Genomic DNA, 25775 nt, shown 5'->3' with positions numbered 1-25775 from the left:
AGTTGCCTTTCCTGTTTACTTTGCAATAAGTATTGTATCGGTTACATTCCCCTCCCCCCCCCCCAGTAATTTGGATGTGGCCCAGTCCTGCAAGCACACCAACCCTGTTTAGGTGTTTGGCAGCCTTGGCTACCAAATGCAGGATAGGACTACCAAGAATACATGGAGCGGCCATGTCCTCTGGATGGTGACACTGGCCATGCCTTCCCTCCCCAACCTCATAGGTATGCACACACGGTTCCCTCCATGAGAACGGGAAGCCGGTTGTTGAAAGTCCAAGTCTTTATTTTAATTTCTTTTCCCTTTCAGGCAGCCTTGGTTTGTTCTGTTGTCATCGAAATAGCGTTTTTTATGGTGTACTACACAACAGCGGCCGTCCTTCACACCTGTTTTTCTGTCTTCATTCCAATCTATCCCCTTATTGGGTGCCTCATTTCTTTTATAAAGGTAAGTTTTCAAGGAACTGAAATAAGGATATGTTCTGCTTGTGGTGTGTCCTAGGGGAGGGAATATATTAAACTGCAATGTGAGTGCAGGATAAAGACATATCCAATAGTATTATGTGGGTTAGCTCCTTCCTCTGATACCCACTACAAAATAAGGGTAGACCTTTTTCAAAGAGCATCATGGAGGTTGCCTGGGCAAGAGGAACGATGTGAAGAGGGGCAGTTTCTCCTTTCACTGACAGGAAGAGTGGAAGAGGAAACTTACTGAGGCAATATCCCCAACCATAGCAGCCTCTGAAGTAAGAGACTGGCATTGTATTAATGTATGCAGTACTACCAACCTTATTATATGCTTGTGAAACATGGATCACTTATAAATGCCGCCTCCAACTCCTCAAAAGATTCCATCAACGGCGTCCCCAAAAAATTTTACACATCACTTGGGAAGACAGGCGAACTAATATCAGTGTACTGGGAAGAAGCAGAGATCACCAGTGTTGAAGCAATGATTCTTCAACATCAACTTTGTTGGACTGGTCATGTTGTGCGGATGCCTGATGATCTTCCAAAGCAACTACTCTATTCCGAACTTGAAAATAGAAAGCGTAATGCTGGTGGTCAACAAAAGAGGTTTAAAGTCTGTCTCAAGGCAAATCTTAAAAAATATAGTATAAACACTGACAACTGGGAAACACTGGCCTGCGAGCACTCCAGTTGGAGAACAGCCTTTACCAAAGGTGCCGTGGGCTTTGATGACACTCAAACTCAGGACGCAAGGGAGAAACGTGCTAAGAGGAGGCACGCTTGGCAAATCCACACCATGATCAACTCCTGCCCGGAAACCAATGTCCCCACTTTGGAAGGACATGTGGATCCAGAATTGGCCTCATTGTTAAAACCATGTTTATGGAAGACAATCTTACTCAGCTACGAGTGACCGCCGAAGAAGAAGAAGAATCGTGCATTTTAGTCACAGGCTATTATGGGAGCTCCCTTTTACCGTGTCATTTTTAAGCATCATGAAAACACTGATAATATTTATATTTGAATATTCTTGTTATATTTAAAAAGGAGGGGAAGCATTTAAACAGCATGGTTACAATCCAGAAGAGACATCCCATTGGAATAAACTGGTATTTTTAGTTTATGGTATCTTTAATAGTGGTATTAACTGTATTGATTCACTATAATTCAGAAGAAAAGTTTTATCACTCTTTGGGAAAGCATGCAGATTTTCTGAATTGCAGTGTTAAAATTAAAATTGGCATCATCTGCAAAATACATTGAAAAGAGTTGTATGAATAACTATTTGTTATCTTGTTAGATAGCCCGGAAACTTGATAACAAGATGGAAAGGAATTCAGAAAGATTACTGGTTTCAGTAGTAGCGGTAAGCATGCTGTTTTTCTTTTGCTATTCGGGGGATCGGCTATTTAGTTACATTTTGGAGAGTAATTATTGTTACTGTTTATCATTTGTGCAAACCCATCATATTATTGTGTGCTTAACTTTTTTGTTTTGTTTTGTTTTGTTTACATGCAGTATTCTAACATCAAGTAGTATAGTTTCACCTTTTCAATCAGAGGGCATGTGGTGTTTGTTCCTGACAATCCTGGAAGTCAGTGTACTTTGCCCATAGATTACTTGCGTTTTTGTAAGATCCTGGTTGAACTATTGCAATGCTTTATAAAGTGGGATTTCTTGAAAAAGCATTCAGAAATTTGGACTAGTGTAGACTGTGGCAGATTATTGACTGGAATTCACCACAGGGAACATATTACCAGAATGCTGAATGATTTTCTTAAGACTTCCATTCAGTTTCCGGGTACCATTCAAAGTGTTAGTTTTAAGTTTCAGTGGCGAGTCTAGAACTTTAAATGGCCAACTTGTCTTATGTGAGAGTTCTATAATTTAAGAGCTTCATCTGAGGCCCTACTTTCAGTGCCTCTGTCTTTGGAACTTAGGCAAGTGCCTGCAGAAGAGAATTGGCACCCCAATTATGTAGTTTCTTTTCTACACTGCAGTCGAACACATTGTTATCTTTTAAAGTCCTGTGTGTCTATCCTGATTGCCCATGCTTTACTAGAGCTCTTGATATTTATTATCTGGTCTTTACTTGGTTTCTTAATTGTCCGGTTTTAATTCTATGAGAAATATTTTTTTTTACATAAATAATATAATCTACAGGTGGGTCCAGAAAGTGCAATGACAGAGTGAAAGATCTCCATCAGAATAATTTTACTTTTACGGTGTTTTCCTAAGTACTCCTAGCATTTTCCATGCCTATAAAACTGAATGAAAAAGGCAAATCGCCCAGAATATTTATGCCACATTCTATATCGCCTTACTATCATTCAGATTGATACTATTTAAAAGCAGGAGGTTGTATCAAACCAAGTTCTACTAAGAGCAGATCTGTTAAAATGAATGTACCCAGGTTAGTCATGTCCAGCAATTTCAAGGGGTCTCTTCTGAGTAAGACTTAAACTGGAGACATCCCAGTGAATTATTCCACTTGTGAACTTGTCTTCAGACTTGGAGAAAGGGAGAGAAGAACTTCACGAGAGTGGTTGGTAGCAACAAAACCAAAAACTTCACTCCTCCATTCTTCATAAAAATGTGACCAACTGAACCACCTTTTCAAATAACAATTAGGATGCTATCCTTCATTCTGGGCAGTGTAATTCAGAAAGATTATTTCACGCTTAAGGCTGCTGCTTGAAAAATCAATCTGAGGGTTCAGAGGTCTCACCTGAGGTCTCATACTTAGGAATGATTGGACCTTTGTTGATGCAAGAGGCCTTGTTTCCAGTGCCAACATAAGAACAGCCATTTTGCCTGACCCTGTCACCACTGTGGCATGTAAGTGCTGCTCAAAACGGTATTTAGAAGGGACAGGGTGAGACAAACCTACTTATTTCTTAAATAAAACAATAGTATTTTCAAATGTTTTGATCAAAACATTTGAAGGTCACCTTTTAGAACCTGGTCCTTTTAGGCTGCTTAAACAAATCAGCCTACAGATGGATACAGAAAAAAATGAAACCATGGAGTGTAACACACTCCCTCAATCTATAATTTTAGGTGGTGTACCCACCATGTCTTCAAAGGGCATTTGAAACACATTCTTTCCCTCACAGAATTTTGGGCATTGTAGTTTACTGCTCACAGAGTTACGATTCCCAGCTACCTTTAACAAACAACAGTGCCTGGAATTCGGGGGGCGGGGATGTGCTTCAAATGTGCTTTATATGTTTAGTGTGTACCACAGTTTTACATTACACTGTAGAACGGGAGGAGTGTTAATAAATGTTCAGATCCTGAAGTTCAGTTGAAACCCAGAAGAAGACATGTAAGAATACCGTGGGAGACCTCATATCAGGAAATATATCTAGTTGTTTTGGACTAGTCTCCATGAGCCCCAGCCAGCATAACCAATAGTCAGGGATGAAATGAATTGTAGTACAAAACAAGCATTCTGTGAATGATGAAGAAAATCAGAAACCTCTTTCATGAGGGGGAAACGTTCAAGAAATTAAGAGAACAGATTTCAGCAGATTACAGTTAGGAAGACTGTGATTTCCAGATTGAACATTTTTTAAAATAGAACAAAACAAAAAAAATTATCACCACAGAGCCTGCAACCTTATCATAAAGGTTTGCACTAAATGTGTCTGCCTGCCAGTGCCATAGTCTCATAACCACACACAATACCATGGATTATAAATATAGGAGTACAGCAATTGGCATGCCCCATTCTATAAATTCATGTTTATGTTTCAGTAAACTTGCAGTTACAAATACAAATCAGCACAGGACCAAAGCTGTTTCAATTAATATACTTTTTTCCTTTCTTCAATTTAGCCTTATTTGCAATGTGTAATTTGGCTCTTCCTTCTACGATATCTTGAGGTGAAGTGTGGAGGCAAATCGTTGAGAGAAGACCCATTTTTCAGGTTGGTTTGTCTTTGAAGTAGCAGTATTCAGAAAAGTGTGCACCAACCAAAAGAATCAGCACAGATCGATGCAGAGGCTGAGATCCAAACCTGATTTCAGGATGATATTATTAGTTGTATTCGTATTAGTATTATTTGCACTTATTAGCCACTTTTCTTACAAAATACGGGTTACATATGCTTCAGGTTACAAACTCCGCTAACCTAGAAATAGTACCTCGGGTTAAGAACTTTGTTTCAGGATGAGAACAGAAATTGTGCTCCGGTGGCGCGGTGGCAGCAGGAGGCCCCATTAGCTAAAGTGGTGCTTCAGGTTAAGAACAGTTTCAGGTTAAGAACGCACCTCCGGAACAAATTAAGTACTTAATCTGAGGTACCACTGTAGTTCAAAGATTAAAATCAATATAAAACCAAAGCAGAAAAAAACCCATTCATATGTATTAAAAGCCCTTTCATTTCACCACGTATTGGATGCTGAACACAAGGTTTGAGTTCATGTGTGGAGAGGCGGTCCTTAAAGTATTGAGCCACATAAGGCTGGAAGCTTGATAGGCCCAAAACCAGCACTTTGAATTGAGCCCAGAAGCTAATTGGTAGCCAGTGTCATCATGCCAGAATTTTTATATGCTTGGACTGACTTGCTCCCATTCAGCTCCCAGCTGCAGTTTCGGAACTGTCTTCAAAGGCATCCCCTTCCCTATATAATGCATTGCAGTAACCTAACCTAGAGGTTACCAATGTAAACAACATAATTTAGGCTGTCCCAGTCCCAGTCAAGATAGGGGCACAGCTGGGCCAGCGGTCAAAGCAGATAGATAGCCCTTGGTGCCACTGAGGCCCCTTGAGCTTCAAGCAACAGTAATGGTTGCCAGAAGCTATGTAGCTGCTCCTTCAGGGGGGTGTAACCCCATCCAGAGAAGACCACATCCTCTTCATCTGGTCTAACATTTAAACCTAGCAGTCATGTCTGGATTAGGTTCCAGTTTATTGACTCTCATCCAGTCCATTACAGAGGTAAGACGTCAGTGCAGCACATTCACTGCTATGCCTGCAGATGTAAAGGAGTAGGGCTGGGTGTCACCAGCGTATTGCTCACGGTGTACTGCAAAACTCCTGGTGACCCCACTCAGTGGTTTCATGTTAGTGTTAAGCAGCACAGGGGATAAAACTGAACCTTGCAGAACCCCACACTGAAGGCTCCATGGAGCTGGACAGTTGACTCCCCAAGCACCATCCTTGGCTGTTGCTCCTCTTCAAGCCAGTAGTAGATGAATCACAGAATCTCAGCACTTGGGGACCCTCTTCTGTTGCTTACTGCCAGTTCTGCCGCAGTGATGCATCGGATAGGGACATACCAGCAGGGTTGCATGTATGGAACTTTCCATATTATGGACTGGCCTGTTGAGCTGATGGCATTACAGTGGTACCTCCGGTTGCAGACGGGATCTGTTCCGAGGCTTTTGCAACCGGAGGACCGCTTCTGCACATGCGCGTGCAGCAAAACCCAGTAAAATACTTCCGGGTTTGCCGCTTTCGTGTCCTGAAGTTTACGTAAACAGAGGTACTACTGTATTTCTGTTAGTGCTATGTATCCAGAGGTCCCATGAGCAGAGTTTAACATATTTTCCTACCTTCAGAACTCCCGTGAAAGTGAAGCCCTGGAAGTTCCCAGATGTGCCACATAATGAAGATGAGGATGAAGATGTTATGGCTGAGAGGTTGAGGGTTAAGGAGATGACAACCTGCCAGAGCTGTGAGGAGGTAAGTCTTTCCCTTCAGTGAAAAATCACACTCCCTAGTTTGCACCCAATGATGTGCTAAGATTTAGGGAAGCTGGAAGTCTTTCTCCTGGCCGCACAGGAGGAAGACAGGTGAGTGAGGAGTAGATGAGCCTGAGGCTTCTGCTTAACCTCAGGCTCACATGTTTGTGCCTTAGGCTCGTGTGTTCCTGCACATCACATTTAACCAAGGTTTGCTAATCCTCACTTCAGTGAGCTAATTCACCCCGATATTGTTTTCTGCTGATTTCAGTGATGGTGATGTAAAGAACAGAAATTAAATTAGACACAGCACCGGGGGGGGGATGGAGCTCAGTGCTCGGATGGATTATTTTTAATTTTTTTTGCATTATATAATCTCATTCAGTATTCAACTCTATCATCTTTTGTTTTATTAGAAACCAGCAGTTTTGGTCAGTAATTTGCATAAAGAGTACGGTGAAAAGAAAGATTTTCTTCTTGGAAGGAAAATAAAGAAAGTGGCAACAAACCATGTCTCTCTTTGCGTAAAAAAAGGTTTGAGTTAAATTGTTTACTACGGAATCAATACTCTTTTTTAGAAAATACAACACACCCTCTTGTGAGGCACAACTGCAGGTGCTCTTTCTTTTTATTTCAGGGGAAATTCTGGGACTGTTGGGCCCCAATGGAGCTGGGAAGAGCACACTCATTAATATATTGGTGGGAGAAGTCGAACCAACTTCAGGCCAGGTATTTAAATGCAACCTAACCTGTCTGCTCACTCTTCCTCTTTTTTTTTGTTAGATCATTTATTAATTTTCCAATAAAAGACATCCAATTAAAATATCAAATCATAATCCAATAAAAATAAAAAACTAAAATAAAAGAGGTCGGATTATCTTCCGAATTGTAATTTTTAATTTTACGACTTCCCATAGTCTGAACCTAAAAGCATGTCCAAATCTCAGTCCTGCCTCTCGTCGATATTTCCATATTTCCACATCTCGATTTTATCTCTCCATGCTCACTCTTCCTTCTGAGTTTTATTGTGTTCACCATTACAGTTCTCTTTTAATTAAAAGAAGAAGAAGAAGAAGTTTCATAGCTCAGGCAGTGGTCCCTCTTTCTAGACTGAAGAAACTTATATTTCGTACAGAAACTACCTACAGTTTACGGCTTGATTTCAGAATGAATTGTCCATGCAGCACTCTGCTCATGCCACACCCTGCATTGAGTCGCTTAAGAGTAGTAGCTCCAACGCCAGTCTTCCTTCTGCCACAACAGCAGGAAGCGTGATCTGACACGCCAGCCAGCCAGAACAAAAAGCGTACAGAAAGAGAGAGAGAGAGAGAGAGAGAGAGAGAGAGAGAGAGAGAGAGAGATTGTGGTGGGCTGACAGAGAAAGAAGGGGGATTGTCAGAGAGCATGGGGTGTGTGAAGTGTCCCTTTTCTTCAGAAGCTCAGTGTGCTGATGCTGGTACAGCTGTTGGTTTTCATTTGCGCTGAAAAGGGCCATACAAAACTGAACAAAACAGCGTTACGAGTTACAAACAGACTCACGCTCATCTTGATTCTGGCAGCATTCCAGTAGAAACTAAAGATAGGAAAAACGGGTTCCCCTCACACATATAACACTTTATAAAGTCAGAAATAGGCTCGTAGGAGGGTTGGTACTTGCCCAGCTTCCATAGGATTATCATGTATCAGTAAGATGAAAACTCTTCAGATAGTATTTCTTGCCATTATTTTAATTTAGCTCTTCCTATCGTTCAGTATTTCCTTGCAAACTTTATGTAGGAATTTTAAAACCATAGACTGTGTAGTTTATTTTTATGTACGCCATGTTGGAATGCTAATTATTAATTGGTATAGAAATGTTTTATATAAATACATTAACAATAATAATGACAACAACAAGGTGAAAATGTTAACTAAGGATTGGTATATCCACAGGTGCTGATGGGAGATTATTCCTTAGGTGAGAATAATGAGGATAGTTCCATGAGATTTGTGGGATACTGTCCTCAGACAAACCCACTCTGGCCTGATATTACATTGCAGGAGCATTTTGAAATTTATGGTGCTATCAAAGGAATGAATGAAAGCGACATGAATGAAGTCATAAAAAGGTAAATATTTTATTTTGAACACTTGTTGTACAGTAGTCTCTCCCCCCCCCCATCCTTGGGTATGGGTATCTTACTTAATTGCAAAGTATAAAAGCTTTAATTGATTATGATCAAATTGTACTTGTAAAACTTAGCATGTCCCTTTAAAATGCAACTTTCAAGTATTAAAGTGGTACATACAATATTTAACAGAGGTGTTTCCTTTATACTTGACAAATGGCTCAAAAGGGAGATAAACCCAGAAAGAAATAAGATTTAGAAACCTCAGAGTGGTGTAGCAAATACATACCAGGAACTGCTCTAAGTTTTAAGATACTGGACAGTTCACAGGGGGTGGCAGGGGAAAAGGATTCTCTGAGAGCTGCTAAATCCATCTTCCATGCCCTTCTTCCTTTATTGGACAGTTTTCACCAGGTACTGTTTGTTTTACTACTTTTGTCCAGGTAAATCACATAAATCTCACTAGCACATTGAAAAAGATATAATGAGCGTATAATGAATTTATTGATGTTCTCTCATGTAGGCTTTTTAGAATGCTTAATACTGTAGTGACACCCCTTTCTAGACTACAAAAATGTTGGCCATGTGGTTTTCTGCAGCGTTTCCAGTGCACTTGACTTCAAGGAACATCTTCAGAAAAGGACAAAGAAACTTGGAGCAGGAATCAAACGGAAGGTATTTTATCGCTTTAAAACGTTGCATTTCTAATTCATGCTACATGAAATAAACGGGCATTTGACTGTAGGAGCACCCCCTGTTCAAACTGATGTAAGCAAGCAGCCCTCTGCCTTGATTTTTCTCAAACTCCATTCTCTGCCTACCTCTTCCCCAACAACAATAAAATCTCACCTTGCAAGAAGTGGACATGGTAGCAACTGGGGGAGAGCTCAATTGAGAATGAAAAATGCCTGTCTCTCCATCAGATGGGTAGATACTGACATCTATTGTCCAAAGGCAGAAAATGCAGAATTGAGGAAGTAGATTGCCTCTCAGTGTACAAAACCTCCTGTCCATTCGTGAGATTTTCATGTCATAGTGCCTCTTTCCCCCTCCCTCAGCCCATTCAGTCACAGTACAGTGGTACCTTGGTTCTCAGACTTAATCTGTTCTGGAAGTCCGTTCCAAAACCAAACCGTTCCAAAACCAAACCGTTCCAAAACCAAGGCATGCTTTCCCATAGGAAGTAATGCAAAACGAATTAATCCGTTCCAGACTTTTAAAAACAACCTCTAAAACAGCAATTTAACATGAATTTTACTATCTAATGAGACCATTGATCCATAAAATGAAAGCAATAATCAATGTACTGTACTATAAAATCAATAAGACAGTATTATAGATGATAAAACGAAAATTAATTTTTTCTTCCCTGCACTGATGATAGTCATTGTTTGGATGGGAGGCTTTTATCCATTTCCGCAGTCACACAATCAGTCAATCAATCAATTAATCAATCAATCAATCAATCAATCAATCAATCGGTAGCTGAACTGGGTTCCACACAGTCACAAAAACAAATAAACTGAAAAAGCCTCAAAAACAAAAATGCAAAATAACTAGCAAAAACAAAAAGCACCAGACTTAATCTGTTCTGGAAGTCCATTTGACTTCCGAAATGTTTGAAAACCAAGGCACAGCTTCTGATTGGTGCAGGCGCCCTGGAAACAATAGCCGACAACAGCAATGGGTGTTTGGCTTCCAAAAATTGTTCAAAAACCAGAACGCTTACTTCTGGGTTTTCGGAGTTTGTGAACCAAAGCGTTTGAGAACCAAGGTAGCACTGTAGTGATCGTTTGCTTTTTAGTTAACCTTCCTTCCATCTTCCTTTCTGTGAGTGGTGTGTCAGTTCCTGGCAATTTATGCTGGGTTTCTTTGTGGCGTGGTTGTCTATTTAGTCTCCAGCATTTGCAATTCCACATGCACAGCAAGGTTTTTCTCCCTTGCCAGCTCCCCCCCTTCCCCCAAGTAAGCCTTTTTTCCTCTGAGACTCTTTTCTCTTACTTTTCAATGTCACTTGATTCCTCCTTTAAATAAACAAACAAACCCAATCTGTCTTTCTTCTTCTACTCCCTCCCAATGGCAGGCTGAATGGGTTCCCCTGGCAGTTGTTGGAGCCCTCCTCTACCTACCACCTACTTCAGCTCCCCCAAAATGAGACTCTCCCACCCCCCACACTTTGGAGAAAGATAGAGAGCAGTAGATAGGAAGATTGCCATTGCACCTTGAATGCTTGGATATCCCCTTTGAGGGTTTCCAAGTGTTTGCACACTTTGAGGATTAAAGTCAATGTAGTTTCAGTGTGTGCACATGTTTTCTTCACCTGTAGAGTACATGGCCATCAAATTAATCTTTCTTTCCTACTTTCTTATTTTAGCTATGTTTTGCCTTAAGTATGCTTGGTAACCCTCGTATTACTCTACTAGATGAGCCGTCTACTGGTATGGACCCCAAAGCAAAGCAACATATGTGGTGAGTAACACCAAACAACATGGAGAATGTGTTTTAGAATGGAGCATCACAGCTTTTTATTTAGAATTACATCTCACCCCTTACTTCATCACTTTCAATGCAGCTAGCAAAACCTGGAATAATCATCTGAAAAATCAGCACGGTGAACAAACATTGACAGCAGGAACATAATATAGTTGCAACACAAAATAACACTGATTCTATTATTATTATTATTATTATTATTATTATTATTATTATTATTATTACTGCTGCCTCCCCCGCCCCCCCGAATGCGCAGGGTAATTTTGGACAAAGGAAAATGGACAAAGTAGGTGGCAGGTATCTTAGGGAACCTCAGCTACCTCTGCCACCTCAGAATCATCAGAAAGTTGAGAAATAGAGATATTGTGCTACCCACGGTAAACTCCAATCTCTTAAGAACCCTCCTGCTGATTATCAAGAACTTTCAACTCCGCAGTACCAGAAAAGGGAGCTTTGTGCCATTTTTTCCACATTCTCCAATGAAAGGATTTATCAGAGTATTGTGTAAATTGTAACCTATGGCCAGTGCGTGGGACCTACCTGTCATCCCTGGAGAATGGGCACAAAAATACTTGGATATGGAGATACAATTGAGGTGTGTGAGAGATTCGTATTTCATTGCATCTCCAGCTCATGGAAAGTCCAGCAGATGACTTTATGTCCATTATATGCTACTCCGTAGAGAAATACTAAAAAAGTGAACCATTTGCAGATTAGCCACTCCACTTTTCCACTATTTATTACATCTGACAGGAAAGCAATTCGTGCAGCTTTTAAAAGTAAAGAGAGAGCAGCCATTCTGACAACTCACTATATGGAAGAAGCAGAGGCTGTTTGTGATCGTGTCGCAATCCTGGTGTCTGGAAAATTAAGGTACCTCCTCTGCGTCTTTGGGATATCTTGAATAAAAGCATCTTGGGCTTTTGCATTAAAATATCATGAAAGGTTTTGACATTAAGTTCCCCTTTGTCTGCCTGCCTGCCTTTTCTCTCCCCCCCCCCCCCCAGATGCATTGGTACAGTTCAACATCTCAAGAGTAAATTTGGCAGAGGATATTTCTTAGAAATGAAACTAAGACATGTGCCGCTTACAGAGAAGAAGGAGTATCTTCAGAGGGAGATTCTGCGCATCTTTCCAAATGGAAGTTACCAGGAAAGGTAAAAAAGCAAATCATATAAGAGTTCTGGGTATTAAACTAAACAAAAAGAAGCTTGATTTCCCCCAACACCCCAAAGTGCATAACATGGGGAGGGGGGATGAAAAGTGAGGATTCATTGGTCACCTGGCAACACACCTGGCAACAGTGACACAGAACTTAGCCCACAGGTTGGTCACAACAAATGCCTAACTTCCAGCTGATCAGCTCTGCAGCAGGTAGTGGGAACTTCTTTCCTCTGGTCTTCTCTTGAGTCATAAATTGGGCGCTGATGCAGGTTTAGGCCAGTATTTTCTTCCCTGTCCTCCTACTTACATTTGGACACTCATTATTGCAAATATTGCTTGTTACTGTAAATACAGTTATGTGTTTGTTATAGACCCAAAGTAGACTGTGGTTGATGGGGCTGGCAGAAACGTTTGCTTTGGTCCCTGACAGGCAGCTAAGATCTGCTTGTTTTGTTTTGTTTTCTCTTTACAAATCACTTTGATTGGAACTTTTCTTTGTAGGACCCTCAACTGGCTGTATTACAAATAAGTTGATAGAACAGATAAAAGCTGCAGTCTGATCCAAAATGACAGCCTGTTCAGGCATATTACGACATTGTACGCTTAATTCCAGTAACATTACTTAAGCCATGGGTGGTTTTCATTTCTGCTTAGTTGTTGCTGAATGCGCTGATGCCTGTTTTATCTTTGTTGCAGTTTTGAATCTATTTTGGCTTACAAAATCCCAAAGGAAGATGTCCACTCACTTGCATTGTCGTTTTCTAAACTGGAGGAAGGTGAAGTAATAATTTACTAAGTAGAACCTCCATCTGATTCTCAATTTTCTATCCAAACCACCTGTTAACCCGAATTCATCTTAACCTGAATTCATCTTGTCAATCGCCACCCCCATCATCACATCTCTCAGAATCACAATTCTCTCTGTAAATAATATATTCCCTTATCCAAACCCCTGGTCAGTGGATATGTTGCCTTCCTGATTTGCCTTCCTGAGACACATTGAAGTCTGTTAACTTTTAGAGCATTTAAAGAGGTACAGGATTTCCTCTTGATGCATTAACTTGTTGTCTCCTCACAGCCATACACTATGCTTGACTAGTGCTTGCATCCTTAAACATTAAAGTCTACTGGAAGCTCCTAATGTGCAGAAGAGGTACCTTGATTCTCAAACTTAATCCATTCCGGGAGTCTGTTAGACTCCTGAAACCGTTTGAAAACCGGAACACTTCCGGGTTTGCAGTGTTTGGGAGCCAATTTGTTCGACAACTAAGCTGTTCAAGAACCAAGGTACCACTGTACACTGTACTGCAATACACACAGTGGCTTTCCTGATCACTGGAATCCTAGGGAACAGCAGGGTACATGTACCCCGATGTGTCTGTATATGCGGGAGCCAGAAACTGCTAAGAGCTTTAGGATGTGCACATCTTAATGCTTATGACCTTCAGATTGATCAGTGTTTTCTATTTTTACTGATGTTGAGAGACAGGTTTCATTTTAAAATGCATGTTGATGTAAAGTATTTTTTGATGTATAATTGATTACTGTTGGGGAGTAAGGAGTTCCTTCTATCACTTTTAACAGCAAAACATGCGTTTGATGTTGAAGAGTACAGCTTCTCTCAAGCAACACTTGAACAGGTAATTTAAACAGACTTTTTCAAAAATATAATGCAATGTGCCACAGAACATAGTTTCACGGTTTTCAAATTTGTATTTGGTAAAATCAATTGTTTGCTTGTGTAAGCTAGCTATATTTACAGAAAACATGGTCACAGAAAACATTCACACCTCTCATACCTGGCCATGATTTTATTATAGCTTTCCAAGTTCACATAAGTTTTGTAAATTAACATGACACATAATTTTTGGACCAAACCATGGCTTAGCACAAATGTGCAAATGTTTGGGTTCTGGGAGCAAATATCGTTGCCACAACACTCCTGCTTCTTCTCTACTAACTAAAGCTAAGTCATTCTTTGGCTTAGTGATACATCTAAACACGGACTTGTGGTTTGCAACCAAAGTTTTAGTCTTGGTTTACTGCTTGTGGAGATTTCAAACTCTCTATTAACTTGGGCTACCATTTTGCCTGCAAAATTCTCACATGCATTGTGGTTGTAATTTAACATATTCATGAAGCTCTTACTTGTTTTAGGTATTTGTGGAACTTGCAAAAGAGCAAGAGGAGGAAGACAGTGGTTTTGGAACACTAAACAGCACACTTTGGTGGGAACGAGCGCAGGAGAGAGTGGTTTTCTGATCTGGTCCGCATTGTAGAATTTTACCTGTTTCATTCTTCAACTTTTTTTTAAAGGACTGTTTTTCCCCCTGTCTTTGTTTCCTTCTTTTGGAATGTGTATGAGCACAGTGAATCGGAAACATATTCCCAAACAATTATAAGTATAAATAACACTGATTTCACCTAAAAATGCAAAATGGAGCCTATTCACCTTCTTTGCCTTACATACATCAACATTATAAATGTCTTTTATCTATGACTTGCTCTTTTTATGTGAAATGTTTTGTAGCCATGGCAGAAAGAGGGCAGATTAGAATTTAATTTTTTGGGTGCAATATATGCTTTCTACTCTAGAATTTCATATACCAAATTGCATCAGTCAGTACAAGTATGTGGTATCCTCTTTAGCAGAAGACAACTACAGATTTTTAAAATTTATGATTACAAGGCATTTAAATGTGCTGCAGTTCATGAAGCTTGATTTCAAGAACCACCTCTGAAGAAGTTGTAGGGAGAACATTTTGCGACACCACTGAGCAGTCTACAGTATAGTAATCGGTTTATATGGATATTTTTCAGAGGAGATTTTTGCTAAAGACCATACTGACATGGTTCCGGTTCAACCTGGTAACTCCTGTCAGTTTGCACACATTTTTATGTAAGCTAAATCATAAGAGAAAGCAGTTCCCTAGACTAGCAGGTATTATTCAGGTGGCTCAAAGCTCAGGTACACCTCAACTTGTAATAAACCACAAAATAGAATACTTAGCATTTATTTAATCTTCTTCAAACTTCTGGGGAAATTCATATTGGAATTTTCTTTGTATGTTAAGTGCTCAAGTTGATCGTACTGTGCAACCCAAAGTAAGGAAGTCTGCCTGGGGACAGGAACATTGGCAGTTCTGGCATCACAGACTCCCATTTCATACAGTCCCCATTGTATGATGGCTGAGAAAAGGGGAACAAGAGCATCAGAAGGCACAAGGACACGTCCATGATAACCCCACCCACAGCAGCAAATTCAGACACAGTTCCCAGCACCAAAGGCTGATCCACCCAGTACACACATGACCAGACAACACATGACACTCACACTCACTGTGATACTGTAAATACACTTAGCACCAGCAGTGCTGCAGCTGGGTGGAAATCAACACCTTGTCATTTCCACTTCAGGTCCCTAAACGCAGCACTCACACCACTGAAACACACGACAACAGGCAGATCATTTTTTTAAGCCCTTTATTGTTACGATGGAACCAGCTACACAGTCAAACAATCAACACCTTGTCATTTCCACTTCAGGTCCCTAAACGCAGCACTCACACCACCGAACCACACAACAGGCAGATCATTTTTTTAAAAGCCCTTTATTGCTACGATGGAACCAGCTACACAGTCGAACAAAATATCTCTGTGTACCTTGTTGGGGATCCCCGTAGAATGACATGTGTGCATGTTGGCTCTTACATCTGCAACCTGAGCGGAGTAGCAGAAGTTTATTTTATTTACATTTGTATCACAAAAATATATATCAAAGCTGTTTACAGCAATAAAAACATAAAATGGGGTCTGTGGTCGTCCATGGGTGGGCTGGCTCCTTTGTTGCAGGGGGCTCTGTCGTTTGCTACAAAGACATGCTCCCTTTTTCTGGACTAGCTTTGCTGGGCAGGGTGGCTGTGTGAAGTCCTCTCCAACCCGGTTATCATTTTTTAGTGGCATTTCCTGCTGGGTCCTGTTATCTGTAGAGCTGCTGCTAAAAAGCCTGGTTGGGATAGAAGCCCAAGAGTAGTGTTAGCTTTGCCCCATGAGCTGTAGAGGCAGGCTTTGAACAAAGTGCCTTCTGTTTATGTTCTGTGCAAAATGCCCTTTCACCAGAACCCCCCACCCCCTCAAGTTCCAAGTCCACAGCCAGAAGCATAGCCTCATGCACTTTTACCTGTTCTGACATTCTGAGTAGGGTTTGACACGTCACAGGTTTGTATCCAATGTACTGCAGTGGTTGGCTGTCTGGTTCTGCCACATGGATGAGAGAGGGAGGGCAAACTGGGAAGTCTGGTTTTGACACATTCGATTGTGTCTTTCTGGGTTTCCCTTCCACCAGACCTTTCGGTGGGATTTGCCAGGTTTTGAGGGTGTGGCCAGCAGCTATAGGGTTTGGTCTGTGTGGAACTGTGTCTGTCCCTAACCACGCCCATTCTTCACCAAAAGCACCCCATCTGTGTGCTTTTCACTAGGTCAATTACCAGCAATCATGTCTTCTGCCCTCTCCATGGCCAAGGAGACACCTTTCTGACAGCTTGGACCCTCTCTGCCAGTACAGGGCCCCAGTACTGCCACATCCAAACCCATTTAAATGAAGCTATGCACTATTTGAGTTAGAATCTACATTGTCAGTTTGCAAATTTTAATGCTTTTTTAAAGCAAGTTTTGCATCAGAATTAATGACTGGTGCATTTATGCACTAGCCCCCATCTCTAAGCCCCTTTCCTTTTGTGTTGTATGGGCTAAATACCAGCCACATGATCTTATAGCACTGCAGGTCAGTTGGGCATAATCAGCATTTCACTAGTTTAGAAGAGAGATTTATTGGGTCAAGTCCCAGAAATATATTGCACTTTAAGGCTGTGTAGGATTACATTATAAACCACTCTGAACAACCACATATTAGTCAACAAAATCCAAATACATGTACATAAAGTGTAGTATAAGGCTGCCAGGTATATAAATTGTTTGTTTTGAATGGTAAGTCTAAATTGTGTCACTGTTACAAGTTGCACAGAAGCCCATACTGCATGCAGAAGTACATTTAAATAGTTTAAAGAAATAGGTTTCTTTCACGTTTACAAATGCAGATTGTGAAAACCAAATAGCTAAATCTATTTGTACATTCCTATAGCATGTTGAACTGTTGCATCATTGTGGTTATTTCTGTTGAGAGTTTCAACACATTAAGATCTACCACTTTTTGCAGGCAAACTTTTCTGTGTTCAGTTTTCAAGGTCTTTCCTTGACAGTGAAATTGTAGCCACGCACACCACAACCTTGTATTTATTGTGATGTTGATGATGATAACTATGGAAAAACATAACGAAGCTGTTCCAATATCACTGGGAAGTAATAAAGATCTATGTTTCGTATAGCCATACTTGAATGTAATCAATTTATGATTGGGATATAAATAGAATTCTTCAAAAATGATAATGAGGAGATCACATTAGCACACCCCTAGTGTAAGCTGAATTCCATGCAAAGGCCTAAAATATCTGTACTTAATTAAAGAATGTTAACCTTTGACTAAGCACTATAGTATGAAAGTTAAATGCCGGATTCTAGCAGACTTACTGTTGCTTCAGCATGTACTCTTACAAAAAGTCAATTTTTCCATTAGGTTCTAGAGACTCTTGCTATTGCTACTTCGATTCTGACTTTGCTAAATGCACAGAAGAAACGCTAAACTAAGATGTGGAAAACTATGTGTAAATATGATGAATGATCCTCCAAAATCTTGTTGCTATAAAATCATGTTATTTTTGATGTTGGAAGGCTGTTTCTCAAGCACAATTTTCATTTGCAGGATTTGTTATGCCTTTCTGTTTGAAGAAAATTGGGAGAAGGGTTTTTACACAAGTCAAAGTTGTGCTGCTATTGTTTTAGGGGGCTCAGTACTTTAAAAAGATGGTTGAGATACCACAAACAGGTTGTTGCTGACTGGTTGGTATTTTAACCAGGCAGATTTCCCCCAGAAGCGGTAAATCTGGATTGAATGGGGGGAAATGCAGGCGGGCATTTTGATGTCAAGTACTATAATTGTGGGGGTGCTTTAAACATGCTTCAAAAGTATAGTCTGTATGCAGCCTAGGAAAGCTTTGTCACTCCCAAATTTACAAAAGAGGTATGTAAGCAAAAACATGTTTCTGAGCAAGACTCTCTTAAATGAGACTTTGGGGGCTTTTAAGAATTGGTTTAATCTTCCACTGCACTAGATATGTAGCTTTGGTTCTCTACGATTATCTTTAACTTGAAATTGGTAGCAAGGAGGTGAAGACCAGAGTGCAAATTGCTTAGCCTGCAGAGATATGAACAGCTGTTCTAATGTTAGGGATGTGAAAGGGGAAAGTCAGATTTGAGGGGAGAGAAATAAGTTGAAGGGCAGGCGTTGCCTATTCTAAAGCAAAGATGTCTTCCTTAAAGGGTTATTTGCAAGTTGCAAAATGAGCTTTAACTAACGACACCTTAGTGTCTCACGTAAATCAACTACATTTCTTCTTCCACACCAGGCTTTCTCCTTTACTGGGGACCTGTGCCCCTGGCAAGGCAGCAGGGGGTGAGTGGACACTCCTTTGCCAATTCCTATGGAGACACCTATAAGGATAGAACAGATTGGGGGAAGAAAAATAGTACAAAGGAAACAAAATCGATTTCCAGGACTTATTACTACATGAACAGTGAGCTGCAAATGAATTATCTGACAAGGAAAAGCTTTTAAGTGGGAGTTGGTTTGGGAGAGTTGGTCTTGGGGAGGGTGGGGGGTTCCCAAAGATGAAAGAGAGTGTAGAGGCGATTTAGATGGCACTGATTCAGCAATGAGTAGTGCAAAAATGTTGAGTGCAAGAAAAGGACTGTGTGCACATTTCAGATGTAGTTCCTTAATCTTGATGGATGCTAATGGGTGACTAAGTACCCACGGTGGATATTCCTGTGGGCATGCTGTTACAATTTAAAGATTTGAATAATTTATTTGAATTATAATGCTAACAGCGCTGAAGCACTTTTGTGCCGGAAGCAGAGTAGGAGGAAACTGAAGATGAGGACTAACACAGGACTTGGGTATAACAAGCTGCACTTGAATGCTTACAGCTTCCATAAATCTGCTCTCATACATATACATTCCAGTGTTACCGACAGCCTGTTTGCTGGCACTGGATGCCCCCAGCTTTCCTGCTGAGGGACACAGGAAGGAAGAATGGCATATGATAAGAGCAGACAATTTAAACAGCTCTGGCTGCTTACCCTCACAAACCTCATGCCATCTCAGAGAGGAACTGAGAGGTATCTAAAGGGTTTCTCCCAAATATGGTCCCTGCCCTATGCCTGCACCCCAAGACAGTTTTGATAGAAATGAGAATCGAAAATAAAAGGTGGTACAAAAGAAAACAAAGCACCTAGCTAAAACTTAGAAGGTAAAATTCCACACTGGGTATTCACCTCATATTGGCTCCCTCTAGGCTCTAAGTCTAAGTGGTCCAGAAAGAAGTCTCCCCTCTGGTCTGCCCTGATTGCCCCATCCATAGACCAACCAGGGATGAGCTAATATGGCTGTGAGCAGAGACTGCAAGTGATAGGGTAGCCGGGTCACAGAACTGAGTGACCCCAGCCACACTGATCCATATCTGTCTTCCATCCTCCTGCTCCCTTCTCTGGAGGGCAGGGGACTTTTCTTCTGCTAGCATTAAAGCATTTGTTGTTACGTGTGTTTGCAAAACTCTCAAAACTATCAGCAGCTCACTACTGGGACCTTGTCTGTCCTAAAGCACTTTTTATATCTGGCCTTCCTGCCATGACTGAAGTGTTTGAATTATGTAATCAATAATATTAAAATGGTCAGTAAATCATACTGCTGACTGCTTTATGGGGAAATCAGAAGCTGGGTCAGACCAAATGTCTATATAATTCAGTAGTTTGTTCTCACAATGACCAGCCAGATGCCAATGGGAAGCCCAGAAGCAGCCCAGAAACCTAAGAGCACTTCATTGCTTGTGGTTTGTTAGGAACTTGGTATTCAGAAGTAATATAGTAAAAATACTTTGGCCATCTCATGAGAAGAGAAGACTCCCTGGAAAAGACCCTGATGTTGGGAAAGATTGAGGGCACAAGGAGAAGGGGATGACAGAGGATGAGATGGTTGGATAGTATTCTCGAAGCTACCAGCATGAAGCTACCAGCGTGTGGGAGGCAGTGGAAGACAGGAGTGCCTGGCGTGCTCTGGTCCATGGGGTCACGAAGAGTCGGACATAACTAAACAACAACAACATTTGGCTGGGTTTTAGTGTTAATATAGCCATCATAACTAATAATATGTATAGCTAAGTTACTGGAGAAATATAGCTAAGGTAATTTGGCCTTCATAAGGTATAATCATGGACAGGATCCTCTGATCCATTTTTAAAGCCATCTGAGTTGGTGTTCCAACGTGTCATGTTATGGAAGCAAATTTCATAGTTTGAGGATGCACTGTGTGAAGTACCACTTTTCTGCTTCCCGTAGATGCCTGGTTGGTCACACTGAGAATGAAATGCTGGATTGTTGGGCCAATGGCTAGATACAGCAGACTCTTACGTACTTGTTTATTTTTGTCTGTCTAGTTCCAAATGTCTTGAGATGCATTTGGTATTGTGTTTTTTGAGCCGTTGTGCCCCTGCCCTTGAATGCTGTGTCAAATCATTTTTGAAACTGCCAGGGGTCTTTTCAGAAGCAATGCCAAACAACGCAGGACTTGCTGTTCAAAGCTGCATGCACGGAGCATAATAATATTGCCTCAAACCTCCAAACACAGTTACCTGATGACTTTTATTTAACTCTACACATTTGGGACTACAGTACTCCTCCTGAACGCAAGAACCCACTTTACATAAATTGCGAATCTAAATTTTCTTCTCGTTATCAGTAATCAGTTATCAGTTCCCCTCGCCCTCCCTCCTGCACCTCTTGTTTAAGGCAAAGAGGTTGTATCCTAAGGAACCTTGCTTCAGAGTAACCTGCCCTCCAACACTTCTCGGTTGAAAATAGGGGCATCCGATTCCATAATGATAATTTTAATATTTATACCCCACACATCTTACTGGGTTGCCCCAGCCACTCTGGGTTACTTCCAACGTATTTAAAAAATATAATACAGTAAACATTAAAAAAACAACACCTATACAGGATTGCCTTCAGATGGCTTGGGGGGGGGGTGTCAAATAACTCCATACCCTCAGACATTTCTCCAATGAAAATAGGTACATCCGACCATACCCTCTGACATTTCTCCAGTGAAAATAAGACTTCTTAAGGAAAAGGGGGACATTTCGGAATCAAATCAGAAGCTGGGGCGTCTTCTCTAAATCAGGGGTGTCCCTGGAAAATAGGGAGGGCCTGGAATAAATCAAATGAATCCTCGAAGTTAATGTCATGGGCGTAGCCGGGATTTTTTTTTTGGGGGGGGGGGACAGCCGAGGTTTCTGGGAAATCACGGGTAAAAATAACAAAAATAACATTAACAAGAAGAAAATGGCATTAACGGGCGGGACATGCTTCTGCTGTGTGAAGGCAGAAAGTCAAGTTAATTAAGTACCCCTTGGTTAATTTGCACACACATTGCACACATTGGAACGGGGAGGGCAGAACCTCAGTTGATTGAGAACCTCAGTTAATTGAATAGCCCTTGGCTACGGCCCATAGTTAATTTGCTTATTGGCCGCAGTACACACACAGAGACGAAGACGGCAAAGCGAGGAAAGATGCTGGCCGGTCTTTGCCTCTGATTTGGCGGCTCTACCGACGACTTAGTGCAGTTAAGGCTCCCCCCCCCCCGCCCCGCCGCCCCAAGGACAGGTGAGTTCGGCTCCCTGGTCCCCTCACCAAAGGCGCAGGTGAGCGCAGAAGGGCGGCGCCGGCGGGAAGTAGCTGTCGCTCCCGCGTTCCCCTCCCTCCCTCCCGCCGCTCGGGGACTGGAGAGACGCCGCCGCTCGCTGCTCGGCCGGGAGGCTCCGGCCTGACGCAAAGGCCTTCTTCCCCCCCGGAGGCAGCAGCTGCGCGCGCAGGCCGGGAGCGGTGGCACGGGAAGGAAACCGCCGTGAGGAGGAGCGACGCTGCGGTGAGGCGAAAGGGAGGGATGCTGGAAGCGTCGAGTTGGAAGGGGGCACCCCGAGGGGTCATCTAGCCCAACCCCGTTTGCAAAGCCAAGGGTTCTCAGCTAAAGCATCCATGAGGGGAAAGCAAGCGAGGGAAGGCAGGATACGTTAGTGTGGGGTAATAATAATAATAACAATAATTAAAATTGTTGTACCCCGCCCATCTGACTTGGTGACCCCAGCCACTCTGGTGATAAAAGCGAGGAGGGGCTTTTGTGTTTTTTGGAGGGGGGGACGCATGGATTTTTTGGGGGGGACGGGTCCTCAGATTTGTATTGATTTAAGGGAAGCAGCTCCCTCCCCCTTGGCTACGCCCATGGGGCTGGGGGGCTGTCCCACCACAGCAGCAGCAGCAGCAGCTGCACCTTCTCCAGATGCCTTGTTGGCCTTGGCTTGAGGGGCAAGGAACCGACCTTTGTGCTTTGAAAGGCGTCGCAGAGGCTGGTGCATGGGTTGCCTTTTCGGGCATGGAGCCAGCGCCCTAATGCATCCCTCAAATCGACTCAGTCAGGCGTCGCTTGGAGACACAGTGAATAGGAAAAAGAGAGAGCTTAGGACGGGATGAAGGCCAGCGAGGAAACAGGCGCTGTTTCTCTTATCCCCATTATCCCCTCCTTTTCATTGCTCCTCTGCTCCAGTACCTGCCTGCCTCCTTGGGTTTTAGGATTGCCTGCTGCTGCTGCTGCTGCTGCTGCTGCTTGAATCCTCTCCTCTCTGGGCTGCCATTTAGGTCCAACCCATTAAGCTGCCTCCGCTGCCACCGCCTGGTCTGGCTCCTTGGAGGCTGCTTGCTGCTGCTTTCTATTAATTGTCATCTTCCTTTCCCGGACTGCAGTGAGGAGGAGGATGTGATTGGCACGACGCTACGTTGGGGACCGAAATGCCAACCAGGAGACGGCAAGGCGATGATGAGCTGAAGTGTGGCTGAGGGCCAGTGGGAACACCGTGGCTGTGCTTCTTCCTTCCTGGGGTCTTTTAACGGCCTCCTGCTGACTCCTGTTCTTGCTTGTCCATCTTAAGACTTTCACATCCACGGGTGTGGCTTGTGCCAGACGTCATATAGGGTCAGGATTCTGATGTCTTGACTTTGGGATCCCAGAAGAGCTGAGACACAGGGATCCTGCACGTTTCTCTCCCTAGCAGATTGTTTTCAGTCTCCACAGGTTGGTTAATACTTTTAAATTTAAAAGCATTGCTTTTTAATTAAACATTTAACACCTGGCTGCTGTCTGAAAGGCTGCTGTCCAAGGAACTCGTTTAAGTAGGTGCTGTTAACAGACAGATGTAAGGTGGAAACTGTTCAGGTGAAAGGGATTTATTTATTTTTGGCCATGAAGAAGGTAGAAAGTTTTTTTTTTTTTGTCTCATGGGAAGGATTTTGCGGAGAAGATCTGTTGCTAATTCTGGGCAAGTAAGGGAGGTATGTTTATTAGCCTGAGGTGGGGAGAAGGAGATTGTGCCAAGCTATATAAGAGGAAAGTTCTCCTGGATTTAATCCTGGATGAAGGGATCGATCTGGCATGTGCTACAGAAACCTAGCTGGTGTGACACTGTGTCTTATTTTGTCCTGGAGATGTCCAGCTGCATTATCTGCAAAGCATCACAGGTGAATAGATGGCTAGGGTCAGGCAAAACAGCTATATTTCATAGTAATTCCTTTTTCTTTTCTGTTTTTTTACCCATCAGTGTTGGGCTGTGAGGAGACACTGAGGTTCCAACCATCTCTGTGGTGGTCTCAATTTTACCATGTTGGAGATTTCTGGGCTGTTGGTCTGAGTGGGGGCTGCAATAATCCACATGAGGCCTTGTTATACAAGGAGTGACTCAGGATTTCATAGCCACCATGGCAACCTTTGGACTGTCCTGTTATATAGAGAGAACAGATACATGGATCAGGTCATGCACTTGATGTGTTTGGTGCCTTATCTGGATTGAGGTAGAACTACTCTAGTGAAGGAGCCCTTTAGAATTAGTTCACTGTTGTGGGCCAGTCATTGCTTGGTGAAGTTCAGAATCTTGCAATATCTGATTCCTTCAAGTGTGAGGAAATCTGTTCAGATGGTTGATAGCTATTAGTTTTCAGAATACCTTAAAAGATTCCTTATTTAGAATTACTTGCAATCCTGTCACCGAACCTTTGGGGAGAGGGAGCTTATGTGGATAATCAATATGAACTTGTGATAGGTATGTTGATTGTATGGTGACTTACCTGCCTATTAGAAAAATTCCAGATTACTACCCTATAAATATGTGGCGAATGTTCACTGTGCAGGAGAGGGGTCAACAGTTGTGGCACTCAGACACAGATGAATTGTGCAATCTAGGAAGAAAAAACTAAGGAAAGACAATGAAGTTCAGAACCTCCTCAATAGTGTTCCCATAAATGTTACTTATTCTTGAATATATTTCATATTCCACATTTCCTCTAAGTAGCTCAAGGCTATATGTACTCCTTCCTTATTTTCCTTACACCAGCTCTGTGAGATGACTTAGTATGTGAGAAAGTGACTGTTCCAAGGTCAGCTAGTGAACACTGTGCCGAACTTGAGTCTCCCTAATCCTTATACAGCCCACTAACCACTATACCACATTAGCTTTCCTACTTGCTCCATATGCAGGGTGAACTAGATTAGGTCTGTGAGGGCTTGTTCTACGCACAGGACCAGAACTGTGAGGGTCTATGTGTTTGGGTGATGAGTGAGTCAAGAGAAAGAATTTAGCTTTCTTAAAGCACCAAGGAACAGTTTGAAAATAGCTGTGCCTGTTGAAAAGAGATAAGACTCCATTTGATCTGTGATGGGATTATAATGGTGGTGGTTAACATCAAACAAGTCCTAGAGTAGCTTTTAAACTGACTTAATGGAGGGCTACTTCAATGTGACTCATTCCTAAATGAGGATACGGTAAATGTTTATGGCCATTTAAATGAGGGATAAAATAGAACTTGTGAATGAGCATCCAGAAAGACCTAATATTAACTTTAAGAGTATGTAAGAGTTGGCTGTTTTAACTATTGTTGGGCATTTTTAAAGGTGCAAATTAATTTAAAGTGCATTTTTAAAAGTGCAAAGGCACTCATGTATTGCTTTTCTTTTCAGGCTACACATAAAAAATGTCTCTGGATCCTCCGAGACAAATAGGAGTGTGGCGACAGACCAGAGCTCTTTTATACAAGAACTGTCTAGTTAAATGGAGGACGAAAAAGAGCAGTGTTCAGGTGAGTTGATTTTTTTATATGCTGTTATGAGTTTGGAGTGCTAAGCAGTGTGCCAGACCGCTCCAATCCCTGGATCCAGTGAGTGTTAAATTAAATGAAGGCTTCTTATTCTGGGAATAGACAGACTAGCCTCCTGATAGCCTGGGTGGTGAGTTGTTAAGGGGTTCAGTGTGAGATGGCAAATGTCAACAGACAAAGCCAGAGTTTGGAGTAGAGTTTTTGAGTGATATGACCTAGAAGTAAAGCAGCAACCTGGAGAAAGGGTAGGAAATGTTCGATTTCTGTTTGAATCCAAGGCTGTGGCTAAGGGAGACAAAGACAGAGCTATGGATAAGGGAGAAACAAGATACTTTAGGGGTGTTAATGCTGTGAACTTCATAGGCTCAGTTTGTATATATGTGTAAATAAACCATATATCATAAAGACATCAATCTCTTTTTCTTTAAATGCTAAGAGTTGCTAATACGTTTTTAAACTGTTAATAGCACATGATGC

General features: G+C 41.9%; 2 protein-coding genes and 1 long non-coding RNA gene across 7 annotated transcripts in view; 2 read left to right on the top strand and 1 right to left on the bottom strand.

The window, feature by feature from the left end:
• The window catches only part of ABCA5 (ATP binding cassette subfamily A member 5), a 60533-nt gene extending 43217 nt beyond the window's left edge, over nucleotides 1-17316 (top strand). For all 4 annotated transcript variants that reach the window (XM_081849494.1, XM_081849495.1, XM_081849496.1 and 1 more), the window contains 14 exons: nucleotides 310-447; nucleotides 1771-1836; nucleotides 4311-4402; nucleotides 6040-6163; nucleotides 6579-6696; nucleotides 6800-6891; nucleotides 8095-8270; nucleotides 8870-8945; nucleotides 10645-10739; nucleotides 11517-11636; nucleotides 11771-11920; nucleotides 12624-12703; nucleotides 13512-13567; nucleotides 14085-17316. In XM_081849494.1, the coding sequence (XP_081705620.1) occupies nucleotides 310-447; nucleotides 1771-1836; nucleotides 4311-4402; nucleotides 6040-6163; nucleotides 6579-6696; nucleotides 6800-6891; nucleotides 8095-8270; nucleotides 8870-8945; nucleotides 10645-10739; nucleotides 11517-11636; nucleotides 11771-11920; nucleotides 12624-12703; nucleotides 13512-13567; nucleotides 14085-14189 (1488 nt within the window). In that variant the 3' untranslated portion in view covers nucleotides 14190-17316. The remainder of the gene's footprint in view (nucleotides 1-309; nucleotides 448-1770; nucleotides 1837-4310; nucleotides 4403-6039; nucleotides 6164-6578; nucleotides 6697-6799; nucleotides 6892-8094; nucleotides 8271-8869; nucleotides 8946-10644; nucleotides 10740-11516; nucleotides 11637-11770; nucleotides 11921-12623; nucleotides 12704-13511; nucleotides 13568-14084) is intronic.
• A 1-nt stretch (nucleotide 17317) lies between these two features.
• LOC309335126 lies at nucleotides 17318-21862 on the bottom strand. The gene is made up of 2 exons (XR_014153371.1): nucleotides 21792-21862; nucleotides 17318-18533 (listed from the first exon to the last, which is right to left on the bottom strand). It is a non-coding gene; the product is annotated as an uncharacterized lncRNA (long non-coding RNA).
• Nucleotides 21863-23090: 1228 nt separating this feature from the next.
• LOC309334859 (cholesterol transporter ABCA5-like) overlaps nucleotides 23091-25775 on the top strand; it is a 52485-nt gene continuing 49800 nt past the window's right edge. For both annotated transcript variants that reach the window (XM_081849502.1, XM_081849501.1), the window contains exons 1-2: nucleotides 23091-23226; nucleotides 25162-25280. In XM_081849502.1, coding sequence (XP_081705628.1) covers nucleotides 25176-25280 — 105 coding nt within the window. In that variant the 5' untranslated portion in view covers nucleotides 23091-23226; nucleotides 25162-25175. The remainder of the gene's footprint in view (nucleotides 23227-25161; nucleotides 25281-25775) is intronic.

The sequence above is a fragment of the Podarcis erhardii genome (genome assembly GCF_964252035.2).
Source record: "Podarcis erhardii genome assembly, chromosome: 2".
Classification (NCBI taxonomy): Eukaryota; Metazoa; Chordata; class Lepidosauria; order Squamata; family Lacertidae; genus Podarcis; species Podarcis erhardii.
The sequence above is the reverse complement of the archived record's forward strand: the minus strand, read 5'-3'. Positions and strand labels throughout refer to the sequence as shown.